General features: G+C 35.2%; 2 protein-coding genes and 1 pseudogene across 3 annotated transcripts; 1 reads left to right on the top strand and 2 right to left on the bottom strand.

The window, feature by feature from the left end:
* Positions 1-37: 37 nt before the first annotated feature.
* On the bottom strand, positions 38-3,282 carry srh-233 (Serpentine Receptor, class H). Its single transcript, NM_075471.2, has 4 exons — positions 2,959-3,282; positions 1,755-1,939; positions 1,290-1,520; positions 38-336 (listed from the first exon to the last, which is right to left on the bottom strand). Exons 1-4 carry the CDS (start codon positions 3,263-3,265, stop codon positions 82-84), a joined length of 978 nt encoding a protein of 325 aa, NP_507872.1. The 5' UTR covers positions 3,266-3,282; the 3' UTR covers positions 38-81.
* Positions 3,283-5,236: 1,954 nt separating this feature from the next.
* spe-19 (CX domain-containing protein) lies at positions 5,237-11,698 on the top strand. The gene is made up of 6 exons (NM_075470.5): positions 5,237-5,335; positions 5,418-5,516; positions 5,562-5,661; positions 6,659-6,969; positions 7,540-7,743; positions 11,557-11,698. Exons 1-6 carry the CDS (start codon positions 5,249-5,251, stop codon positions 11,656-11,658), a joined length of 903 nt encoding a protein of 300 aa, NP_507871.3. The 5' UTR covers positions 5,237-5,248; the 3' UTR covers positions 11,659-11,698.
* Positions 8,242-10,954, bottom strand: Y113G7A.2 (annotated as a pseudogene). The gene has a single exon. A coding segment is annotated over exon 1 (2,713 nt).
* Positions 11,699-12,985: the final 1,287 nt, after the last annotated feature.

Raw genomic sequence — 12,985 nt, 5'->3', positions numbered from 1 at the left:
TTTTATAGGATTTTTTTGAGAAAATCACAGAAAAAAGTACCTTCAAACAGATTTATTATCAAAAATTGTAAAATTTCAATATCAAACCGCCAAGTTACTTGTGGAAAAAACTCCTGGAGACACTGACGGCTGAGGCGGCCTGAAGTACTTCACTGGGAGAAGGGTGAAGTCCCGATATGGCTTATGAGCAAATATCATGATAAGAGTAGATACAATACCATGAAAAGCCAGGCAGAATACAATTAAATTGTTGAGCAATTGATTTTGGTGATGGATATATACTATGTATATTACTGCGTTGACGGGTACTATGAATAGGAATGTGTTCACTGAGGCCTAAAATTCTTTTTTTTGATAAAACTCCTGAAAATACAAAATTACGCCAATTTTGAGTCAAACTTTGTTTAAAAAATTTCAGAAAAAAAAATTTGTTTTTCAAAAGTTTTCAAAATTTTTTTTTTCCAAATTTTCAAAAAAAAATTGAAATTGTTTATTAGGGGCATTTTTCACACAAAAATTCGGAATCTACACAAAATTTGACACCAATTTGACACCCATATTTTTTTTGACACCCATATTCTGACATTTCAGAATTTCAGGCCATTTTAGGCCGAATTTAGGCCGAATATCTGGGCCTTGGACGATAGCAGACATTTTCAGTGGAAAAATTTGAGTAATCTATCTAATATTTTTGCACAATTGACACCCATATTGGCTCCATGCTGAAATTTGAGAATTTCAGGCCGTTTCAGGCCGACTTCAGGCCTAAACCTAATAACTATCAGAATATTGTCAATATGGGTGTCAATGTGGGTGTCAAACTGAAATTTCATTAATTAACGCATTTTCAAGTAAAAAATCATGTGTGTACGCTAAAATGGTCCAGCGGAATTTCGGAGTGTCGTTTGGGCCACGATTTGGGACACTTTGAGGTTCCGAAAGTTTGTAAAAATAGAAAATTCGGATTATACACGAAATTTGCAATCATTTGACACCCATATTGGCTAAGTTCTGAAATTTGAGATTTTCAGGCCATTTCAGGCCGATTTCAGGCCTAAGACAAAAAATCTTCGGAAGAATATCCAGTATAGGTGTCAAACTAACGTAAGCCTCATATTCAGCAATGTTGGAGTTCCAAGCTTTTTCAGGCCAATTTTAGGCCATTTCAGGCCTGAAACTTAACAAACTTGGAATCTAGTCAATATGGGTGTCAAATCAACGCAAAATTCACGTAGAATTCAAATTTTCTACTTAAAACTGGTTTACGTCCCGAAGAAAAAAGTTTTTACCTGAAGAATCAACGCAAAAATCAATAAATGTTGCATTTGAATAGTCTTTTTCGACATTCCACTTGGTCTCGCTATAGTTAAATTATATAAATTAAGACTGACAAATGTACCACATTGAACTATCGGAAGAATCTCGGATATGAAGATTGTCAGGCCCGGGCCTTTTAGATTAGTGGCCAGAACGAAAAGCTCACGGCCATCTCTTGGGAGCTCGGGGATACAGTCGAGCAGCTGGAATTTTATGACATTGTTTGAATTTTGTGTTAATTTTTATTCAAAATTCAGAGAAGTAATTTCTAAAAAAAAAATTTTTTTCAAAATTTTTTTTTTTAATTTTGAAATTTTTTTTCTAAACTTAACTTAATCGGCTAATTTTTGAAGTAAAAATTGCAGAAAACATTTTCTGCTGCCTTAAAATTTTAAAACATTATCTATTTCAAATATTTTCGAAGGTTTTAATCCTACCGCCCACGAAATTTCCCTTCCGGATTCCTGTTCAGGGATGAAAAACTGTAATGGCATGTAGTATAACGGTACAATAATATAACTCAAAACAACTGCAGGTTTTCGAAAATATCTCCATGCTGATGATTCACCAAACAAAATGAAATATCGATTTTCGAAAGTTACAAAAATCGATGTGGTAACGCCTGAAATCACATTTTCCAGCAATTTTCGACATTTTTCAGTTTGATTTTCAAAGTTTTCATAAAATTTGCAAAATTTTGACACCCATATTGCCTATATTTGGTTGACTTTTGGGTTTGGGCCTGAAATCGGCTTGAAACGGCTTGAAAAGTTTGAAATCAGATTTTTCACCAATTTTTGTCATTTTTCAGTGTGATATTTAAGTTTCTCATAAAATTCGCAAAGTTCTGACACCCATATTGGCTATATTTGGTTGATTTTTTGGTTTAGGCCTGAAATCGGCTTGAAACGGCTTGAAAAGTTTGAAATTAAATTTTCGAGCATTTTTTTGGCATTTTTCAGTATGACTTTTGAATTTTTCACAAAATTCGCAAAGTTTTGACATCCATATTGACTATATTCAGAGAAATTTCAGTTTAGTCCAGAACTCGGCCCGAATCGGCCTGAAAAGCTTAAAATGCGAATTTTCGACGATTTATAACGTTTTTCATTTTAATTTTCACGTTTCCTTATAATTTTCAAAGATTTCACACACATATTGACTAAACTTGGAAAACAATTAGTCTTAGGCCTGCACTCAGCCTGAAACGGCCCGAAAAGCCTGAAATCTCAATGTGTTCAGCATACACCCATATATTAATTTTACCGAAATTCAAAAAAAGTTTCAAATGTTTCAAATTTCCAATGTCCCAACAGTTCGGCCTAAAACCGGCCTGAAACGGCCTGAAAAAGCCTGGAATCTCAAACTATTCGGAATATGGACAATATTAGTGTAAAAATCTAAAATTGCAAATTTGTTTGAGCCCCATCATGGTCAAAATTTAAATCTTGATTTTTAAGACTAAAACCGGCCTGAAAAAGCCTGAAATCTCAAACTTCTCGGAATATAGCCAATATGGGTGTAAAATCTTACCAAATTTGATTGAGATTTCAAATTTTACATTTAAAAAACGTCTCAGATGTCCCAAAAATTTATTTCAATTTTTTTTGATTTTTTTTAATTTCCAAAAAAAAAACCTACCTGTAACAAAAGTGACTCCCAGATAGAAAAACAGTCCTGGGGACTCGATGGGCCCAAGACCATACCCAGCCATTGCCGGAAAAAGTATATACGGAATACCCAAAAAGCTAATGGTAACATCCAATAAAATACACCAACAGTGCAAATTAAACAAAAGCCATTTGACAGGATTCATGTGTTGCGGGGTTTTTCGTATTATGCAATAAAATCCGAACGCATGAATTGGAGTAGCTATGGCGGTTATGACATGGAACGCGGTTTTCAGAAAGTCCGGGCTCGCCAGGTACGGGTTTGAGCAGGAATGCATATTTGAACTCCTGAAAAATGATGATATCAAATAAAAAAATTAATTTAGATTTCGAAAAGAAAAATGATTTTTGTCCAAAATTAAAGGTTTTGCTCGTATGGCGCAGTGGGATTTTCGCCGACTTCCAAGCAGAAGACCGGGGTTCGAGTCCGCACCGTGGCATAAATTTTTGTTTGGATTATTTCAGGGTAAGAAAACTGCGCTGAACCCGAAAATAAAAGTCAAAACACTGAGAAATCAGAATTTTCACTAGAAAATTTGAGTTTTTGATTAGAACTGGAAAATCGAACTTGACAACTAATTTTCTGGATGTTTTGTTGTAAAAAAAACATAAGAATTGTATTTAGAATAAGCTAAAACACTGATATCAACAATTTTAAATAATTTTTCCAAGTGGCGCAGTGGGATTTTCGCCGAACGCCACTTCCAGGCAGAGGACCGGGGTTCGAGCCCCAACTGTGGCTCAATAATTTTATATTGATTTTCTATTGTTTTTAGAGTAATTAATAGGTGCTGAATTCAAATTTCAATGTCAAAATGGTCGAGAATGATCGAAAACGTCTCAAAACCTGCTAAAAAAAGGCACAAACTGGATTCTGAGCACCTGAGAGCAAGCATAAATAGCCACTTTTGCAATATCAAATTAGGTTTTCGTGCGGCAGGTGCCTAGTTGTTACGTCACTAATTGTTCTGAATTTTAGCATCAGAAATCACAGCTTTTCGAGTTAGAAATAAAAAATTTAATTATATATTCTTGTGATTTTTTGTACTCCAAGAACATAAAAATAAGTTTCTCGGCACGTATTTCATGTAGTGTCTACTTTTAATGTGTCTTTTGAATCGAAAAAAATATATTGACCACAGCGCGGACTCGAACCCCGGTCTTCTGCGTGGAAGTGGCATCCAGCGAAAATCCCACTGCGCCATGTGTGCACAAATTTTGAAAACTGTTCCAAACAGCAATTACTAAAATTTTAAAACGTTCCAAGCACAAATATTGTGTAATTTTCGAAGAAAATGTTCAAAACTTAAGTTGAGAGCCACAATTTTGATTCCTTCGAAAAAAAACTTTTATTTTTTGCGGGAAACTTGCGGAAAATTGAAAGTTTTCAAGTTTATAACTGTAATTTTCAAATTAAGCACATTTTTAGCCCTTAAACAGCTTTTTAAAAAATTAATGCCACAGTGCGGACTCGAACCCCGGCCTTCTGCGTGGGAATGGTATCCAGCGAAAATCCCACTGCGCCATGTGTGCACAAATTTTGAAAACTGTTCCAAACAGCAATAACTAAAATTTTAAAACGTTCCAAGCACAAATATTGTGTAATTTTCGAAAAAACCTCTAAAAAGTTAGTTGAAAATTTGATTTCTTCTAGAAAACGCTTTTTTGCCGGAAATTTGCAGGAAAGCGGGGTTTTTTTTTACCTTTAACTCTAATTTTCAAATTAAGCACATTTTTTAACCCTAAAACAGCTTTAAAAAAATTATGCCACAGTGCGGACTCGAACCCCGGTCTTCTGCGTGGAAGTGGTATCCGGCGAAAATCCCACTGCGCCATTCAAACAATTTTTTCTAAAAATTCTGGAATGTCTGAAATTATAGTTTTAACACAATTTGTATGTGATTTTACATAAATATTACCCGAAAACAGGAAAAAAGACGAATATTCAATTTTCAGATAAAACTCAAAAAACTTAATTTTTTTCTGAAAATTCGAGGTCTTCAGCATTATAATCATGATTTAATAATTCTTCTGCGTGGAAGTGGTATCCGGCGAAAATCCCACTGCGCCAATTGGACCCTTTCCTGAAAAATGCTCAAAATTGTAGAAATTTTTGTAGGAGATGAAAAAGTGTAAGAAATATATATTTTTAACGTAAAATTAAAGGTTAATGTTGAATTTTAAAATTAAAAAAAAATTTCACGTTTTTCCACGAAATTTTTGTTTTCAAAAATTTATTTCCAAAGTTCTCTCTCGTCAAAATGCAAATATTCTTCTTGTTCTTCAAATTTCTCAAAACAATGGCCGAAAACGGAGAAATGAAGTATTTGGAGTGCTACACCACAAAGGTATGCGGCTGGAAATTATTATGAAAAAACCAAAAAAATATTATGAAAAAACCAAAAATTTCCTAATTTCTCCAATTTTCAGGAGGTGATCTATGACAAATTCCCAAAATTCACACTGGAAGGTGAACACACCACAATTGCCACGTATAATATTACACACGAATCAAAAACCGGACCGCCCGTAAGTAGAAAATTATTTTTAAAAAATTTCAGATTTTTTTTTCAGGCCTGTGTAATGTTTTTCGGCACAAATGGAACTCATTCTGCCACGTGGCAGGGGCATGTGAGCAGCTTTGCATTACCGTTGGAATGCCACATCAATTCTAGTAAGATTATCAAAGAAAAAACAAAAAAACTGAAAATTTGCCACTGCGGGGACACTTTGGGGACACTTTGCGGTATTCAGAGTACTGAAAATGAATTTCTTTTGAAATTAGCTGAATTTTGACACCCATATCGGCTACATTCAGGAATAGTCAGTTTTTGGGCCTGAAACGGCCTGGGAAGCCCGAAAATTCTAAAATAACAGAATATAGCCAGAGAAGGTGTAAACTTCAGATTTTTAAAGAATTTTCAGAACTTCGGCATCTACATCGCCTATTTTCAGAGTAATCGGAATTCAGGCTGGAAATCGGCCTAGAACGGCCTGAAAAGCTTGAAAATCTGGAATTATTTGTATATATCCAGAGCGAATTTGCATTTTATGTTTCTCAAAATGAAAATTTCTGTGTTTTAAGACTCATAATAATTATGTTTCAGAATATCCGGTTTTTGGCCTGAAATCGGCTTGAAACGACCCGGAAAGCACGAAAATTCAAAAATAGCAGAACTTAGCCAATGAGGGTGCAAATTTTTAAACTTTCATGACATTCATTAAGCTTACACATTAATATTGGCTATTTTCCCCATTAGTATGGTTTTGCCCAAAAATCGGCCTGGAACGGCCTGAAACAGCCCGAAAATTCAAAATTATCCGAATATAGCCGATATGGGTAGCATTTTTCACCAAATTGTGTGCGAAATCTGAATTTGACACTCTAGTGATTCCCAGATGTCCCATGTCCCCACAGGGGCACTTTCGAAAAATTCGGAAAAATCGATAAACTTCGAAAATCGATAACTGACTCAGTTTTTGAGAATTAAGCCTGAAAGTTTTAGATTTCAAGAGATAAGTTTTTGAATGTTAAAAAAAAATTATAAGTAACTTTTCGGAAAAAAATTTTTTTGAAAAATAAATTTCGAAAAATTTTTTTTTTTTGAAAATCGAAATTTTATGTTTTCAAAATATCGATTTTTCATAACTTTTCAATGATTTTTTTTCAGAATCCTACACCCACTGCTTCAAATCCCCGAATCCCTTCGTTTTCCTGGAACTTCCCAACGGATGGGCTTGCTGCTGCTCCGGCCACAACTGCAACTGGCACAACCCCTCATTTTTCCAATTTTTCGAGAGATTCATTCTGGACAATTCAGAGCTTTTCAATAGGCTTAAGGCCGTCTGCAAATACTCATTTTGCATAGTTTTCTGTGTTTTTATCACAATTTTGTGGACAATCGTCGAGGTTTTGCTCACGAATTTGTGTGAAAAACGACGAAAAACGTGTGAGGAATCTGAGTTCGAGATGAGAAATAAGGTGAAAATCAGAGAAGGAGCAAGCCAAAGCCCAGGGGATGCAATGAAAAGCCCATTGGTCACTTGAAAATTTCATGAAAGCATCCACTGCGGGGACATGGGACATTTTGCACTTTTTCACTTGAAAATTCGGAATCTCCATAAAATTTGCCACAAAATAAGCCCCACATCGACTATATTCTGAGCACTTTGGTCTTCAGGCCGGATTCAGGCCTATTTCGGCTTGGAATGGCCTACACCTGAAAATATTTAATTTCATGACAAAATTTAGCTTTCTAATCAGTTCCGAATATTTTTTAATTTTATTTTAGCTATATTCCGAACACATTATAGTTTTGGCTCGAATCGGACCTCATTCGGCCTGAAAAAGCTTGAAAACTTCAAAATTTAGATTATAGGCAATATGGGTGTCAAATCATATGCAAATTTTATGAAGATTTCAAATTTCAATTGTCATAAGTGTCTCAGATGTCTCATGTCCCCACAAGGGCGCTTTTTTTTGTTGAAAAAAAACACGGAAATTTATGTAAATCACTCAATTTATAATTTTTTGATAATTTTTTTTTTACAGATTCCATCATCTCTGCAACTGCAGCCAACTCAAAGCTCTTTAAAATCTCGGTCCGGCAAAAATTTGTCGGAAATGTCGCTGCACCCGGGTTCCACGCTGAAAGTCGAAAAAACTCAGGAGGATGACGTCACTGAACCAAAAAGATCGGAGCTGGAGGTGGCGAGCACTCAAAGATCGAGAATTAATAAGGATGATGACTTTGTCGTAAGTTTTAAGAATTTTTTAAAATTTCTGGGACATTTCGGAGAAAATGGGACACTTTGGACGTTTTGAGACATTTCATTTAGTTAAATTCGAAATCTACGCAAAATTTGAATGTAATTTGGCCCCCATATTGGCTATATTCAAAATATTTAGTTTTTGGGCCTAAACCGGCCTGAAACCGGCTTGAAAAGCCTGCAACCCAAATAGTATTTGGTATGGTAATAACTTCTGACTTTTTTTAAATTTTAATTTAAATTAAATTTAATTTATTACGATAGTAAGATATCGTGAGGTAGAAAAAAAAACACACATTAATAGATACAAACCATCACAAGTGGTTACATAAATAAATTACATAAATAAAACGGAACAAAAATAAAAAAGAGATGAGAAGAAAATAGTGGCTACATTGGAGAAGAAGCAAAAAACAGAAATATCGATGTATAAATGGCAAGAATAAATGATGGATAGAAGTGAGGATAAGGTAACATTAGATCAGTGTTGCTTCATTGTGGGTAGTGTTCTGTTGACAAAAAAGTGTCTCCTAATTTTAGATTTTCCTGTGCGCCAGACATATTTCTTTTTAGAACGAGTGTGGGTCTCTTGTTGCTCAAAAAACTCAGATGTTTTTAAGTCTACTTTACCAGTATTCATTCTGATTACTTGGATTCTGTCAATTATTTTACGTCTCGTGCTTAAGGTTTGGAGGTCGAATAGTTCGTTACGTTCCATGGCAGTTTTGTAATCTTTATCAGTTGGATTAATATATCTTTTTTTGATTCTACTATAAAGGCGCCAAGTGAACGCGTTTTGCACAGACTCTATTGCTTTCTCATCCGATTTTTTTGTCGGAGAAGACACTACTGTTCCATATTCTAAACGAGGGCGGATGAAAGTTTTGTATAAGAGAATCATTAGTTTCTTATTGGAGGTACTGTACTGGTTGAACATGTTGGCCAGTTGAAATTTAGCTAGATTGATACATTTCCTCCAATGCTCAGAGAAATCCAGCTTTTCAGAGATTAAAAATCCAAGGTCTCTGGTAATAGCTTTTCGCTCAATAGGGTAACCGTCTAGGTGGTATTTGAAAACTGTTCTACGTTTTCCTACTGTGACGTGAACTGTCTTAGATTGGTTTAGAGTGAGTTTTGATCCCCTTGTCCAATCTACTACAGCATCTAGAGCAGACTGTAAATTGTTTTCGCTTTCAGTCTTAGGGGTCGATACATACAATTTCGTGTCATCTGCAAACTGTTTACATGCTACTTTTTTGGGTAATATTGGTGATCATTAACATAGATACCAAACAAAAGTGGTGACAGAACTGCGCCTTGTGGGACGCCACAGGTGGCCAATTTTCTGGATGACAGCGTTTGCCCAATTCTAACCCTAAAGCTTCTATTTGAGAGAAATTCATTCAACCATATCAGTAAATTTTTGTTCATTCTTAAAGATACGAGTTTATCTAAAAGTAAGTCATGTGGGAGCCGGTCGAAAGCCTTGGAAAAGTCTAGGTATATGATATCGATTTGCTCACCGAGATCAATACTTTTAGTCCAATCATTCAAAGATTCTAACATATTAGTCACCGTTGATTTTCTGGGGCGGAATCCATGTTGATTTTGTGACCAAAATTTGTTATCTACTAGAAATAACTCAATTTTTGCTAATATACATCTTTCGTAAACTCTGCACAAGTGCGAGGTCAAGCTAATGGGTCTGAAGTCGGTTGGATTGTTAGCGTTAGTGATTTTTCCAAGAGGTATTACAATGGATTCAGTCCAAGCGTGCGGGACTTGCCCTCTCATCATGCTCAAGTTGAAAATCTGGGCCAGAACGCTACTGATGAGAGGCGATAGTATTTTTATAAACGTAAATGGGACCTGGTCGCTTGTTACAGAGCAAGACTTTTTCGAGGCCATGATCACTTTTAGAACTTCTGCATCAGTAACCCAGGGAATTGGTTGATCTGATACAGAATCATCGGCTAGAGCAAAATTCTTGTTATTTTGATTTGTATACTGAGCCTCAAAGTAGGATGCTAGAAGATTTGCTTTGTCTAGTTCAGAGACAATTTCATTTTCGTCATTATCTATCAGGGTTGGAACACTACAGTTTCGCGGTTTCAGAAGAGTTTTTGCGTGTTTACTAAACTTACTATTGCCCTTTTTTTTTTAAATAACTTTACCTCCAGGTTACTTAGATACTTCCGCAACTTTTTCCTATATTTTCTCGCTAGGTAAATGTATTCTATAAAATCATTCATAGTTTTCGACATTATCGTTTTGCTGAATTGGTTTTTTACCATTTGTTCAAAAGACCTTAAATATTGAGGCACTGGTTTTGAAGTCTCTGGCATCGGCATAGTTGGGACTGCCTGCGAGAACATTGTTCTAATGTGGCCTAGAAAGCATTCATAAATATCGTTCACGTGGGAATGGGTATCAAATACCTTACCCCACTCTATGTTTTCAAAGTATGTTGCACAGCAGGGCCAGTCCAGTTTCGAAAAATCTGGTATCATTTTCTTAGGGACAGATATATTTTGTAAGAGCTGTACCGTCAACTTAATGGTATTGTGGTCACTAGACCCTATTGGGGCCATGATGTTTAAATTGCTGATTACGGAATTAGAAAGAGCAACATCCAGAATTTTCGATTTGCGGGTTGGCATTTTGACATATTGTTCCAGATTATGGTTTTTGCACAGATCTACTAATAAAGAACCTAATTTAGTTTTAGAGTCGTTGAAGCTCCAGTCGATACCTCCAATATTAAGATCTCTCACAACTACAACTTTGCCTTGATGTTCCACAAGGTCTTCAATTTTACTAATTAGTCTAACAGTATTTTGATAAGTGCAAGAAGGAGCACGATAAATGTTTATGATTCTAAAGGGAACTACGTCAATGTTCAGGTCATTTACGAGAATTTCATAAGCGTTAATTTTAGATTCTGAAACTACTGTTTCACATGGGATTTCTACTTTTACCACATTACAAACACCTCCACCTCGTTTCCCTTTAGCACGATCCGTACGGAAGACAGAGTATTGATTACTGAGACCCGTCACTAAAGAATCTTGTTTTTCAGTTGTTAACCACGTTTCCTGGTAGCACAGCACGTCAAAAGTTTTAGAATAGGTTAGCGCTTGGATTTCACTACGATTAGCAACTACTGATCGAATATTACTTAGGCTTTTAATGTAAAACTAATTTTTTTTCATTTCTGCACAATTTTTGAATTATGCGGCTTGAAAAAAACACTTAATTTGGCCTGAAACGGCCTAAAAATCCCAAAACGCAAAATATAGTTGATATGAGTGTCAACTTTCAGTAAAATTAATGATATTGATGAAATTAAACCAAAACACTTTTACAAAACAAATATCTAATTTTCAAGCCTGAAATAGGCCTGAAACGGCCTGAACAAGCCGGAAAACTCGAAACTCGGAATTATCAAATATGTTTCTTATATTTCTTGCGAATTTTGTGGAAAATTTCAATTTGGGTGGCAGAAAACTTCGAAATTTCATATTCAGGCCTGAAATCGGCCTGAATCGGCCTGAAATAGCCTGAAAATCTTATCATTTCGAATATAGCCGATATGGGTGTCAAATCCACACGAAATTTTGCGTAGATTACAAATTTCAAACTTAAAAGTTTTCTAGATGTTCCATGTCCCCACAGTGGCATTTTTAAAAAATTCAAAAAAAAATTGTGCATTTTCAATTTTGAATTTTTTTTCAAATTTTTTGATGATGTAAATAATAACAAAATTTGTGGAATAAAATCAAAATGTATAATTTTTCAGCCAATTCCTGAAAAACCCGAATGGCAAACGACGAAAAATGGACGTTTGCGAAGAACTTCGATGAATTATGAAGAGAGCACCTACTCGGTCTTGCAGGAATAAATTTTTCGATTTTTTGTGGAAATTTCCGTATTCAGATACTTTTTGATGAATTACATGCTGTTTTTTTCCTATGTTTTTCTTTTTTGAAGGGCCCGAAAACGAGTTTTTTCTGACCACTGATAACTTTTGAACATTTGCTGAAAACTACGTCAGTATTGTTGTTTTGATGAATAGTTGTTTGAAATTTTAGTGTAACAAATATAAATTAACTATCAAAAAACAAAATTTTAATACTTAAAACCACAAAAATCGTCCAGAAATGCCGTTAATACAAGGCGGAATTTCGGAGTGTCGTTTGGGACGAAATTGAGACAAAGCTTGGAGCATGTAGATCACTTTTCAACTTGACAACTGAAAACGCTGAAAAATTTGGCAAATTTTGACACCCATATCGGCTATATTCTGAGGCATGAGGCGTTCAGGCTTTTTCAGGCCGTTTCAGGCCGTGCCAAACTGATTTCGAGCCAAAAATAAAGCCTTCCATGATTTCCGAAGATTTTAATATGCTTTAAAACTATTAGCATCCAAGTTGTCTACATTCTCCATTTTAAGATTTTCAGGCTCTTTTAGGCCCTTTCAGGCCGGTCCGAGCTAATTTTAGGCTTGAAATATAGCTGATTTCAGGGGTAATTTACGGTGAAATTTAAGTTTGGCTCAAAATTTGCAGCGATATGAAATCTTAAGCTAAATTTTTGATTTTCAATTTTCAGGCTTTTTTCAGGCTATTTCAGGCCGCATTAGGTCGATTTTAGACCTAAAAGTTAAATTTTCTGTAAGACATCCGGAAAATGTGTTAAGTATCACGAGAGTTTTGGGATGGCACACCGATTTTTGCTGAATTTTAAAATGCAAAATTTTCAGGCCATTTCAGGCCGCATTAGGCCGATTTTAGGCCAAAAAGTTAAATTTAAAAAAAAACAACCAAAATGGGTAGCACATATTACATAATTTTATAGATACTGCAAGATATCACACCGACATTTGCTGCGTTTTGAAAAGTAATATTTTCGGGCCATTTCAGACCGTTTCAGGCCGATTTTGGACCGGAAAGTTAAATTTTTTATAAGACAACCGATATGGGTGCCAAATATTATAAAACTTTATAAATGCTGCAAAGATATGACATCGATATTTGCTGAAATTTGAAATGCAAAATTTTCAGGTGATTTCGGGCCGTTTCAGGCCGATTTTGGACCGGAAAGTTAAATTTCTTAAAAGACAACCGAAATTGGTGTTCAATATCACAAAGTTTTATAGATTTCTCACCAATATTCGCTCAATTCGGCGATGTAAAATTTTCAGGCCATGTCAGGCCGCTTTAGGCCGA

This window comes from Caenorhabditis elegans, chromosome V (genome assembly GCF_000002985.6).
Source record: "Caenorhabditis elegans chromosome V".
NCBI lineage: Eukaryota > Metazoa > Nematoda > Chromadorea > Rhabditida > Rhabditidae > Caenorhabditis > Caenorhabditis elegans.
The sequence above is the reverse complement of the archived record's forward strand: the minus strand, read 5'-3'. Positions and strand labels throughout refer to the sequence as shown.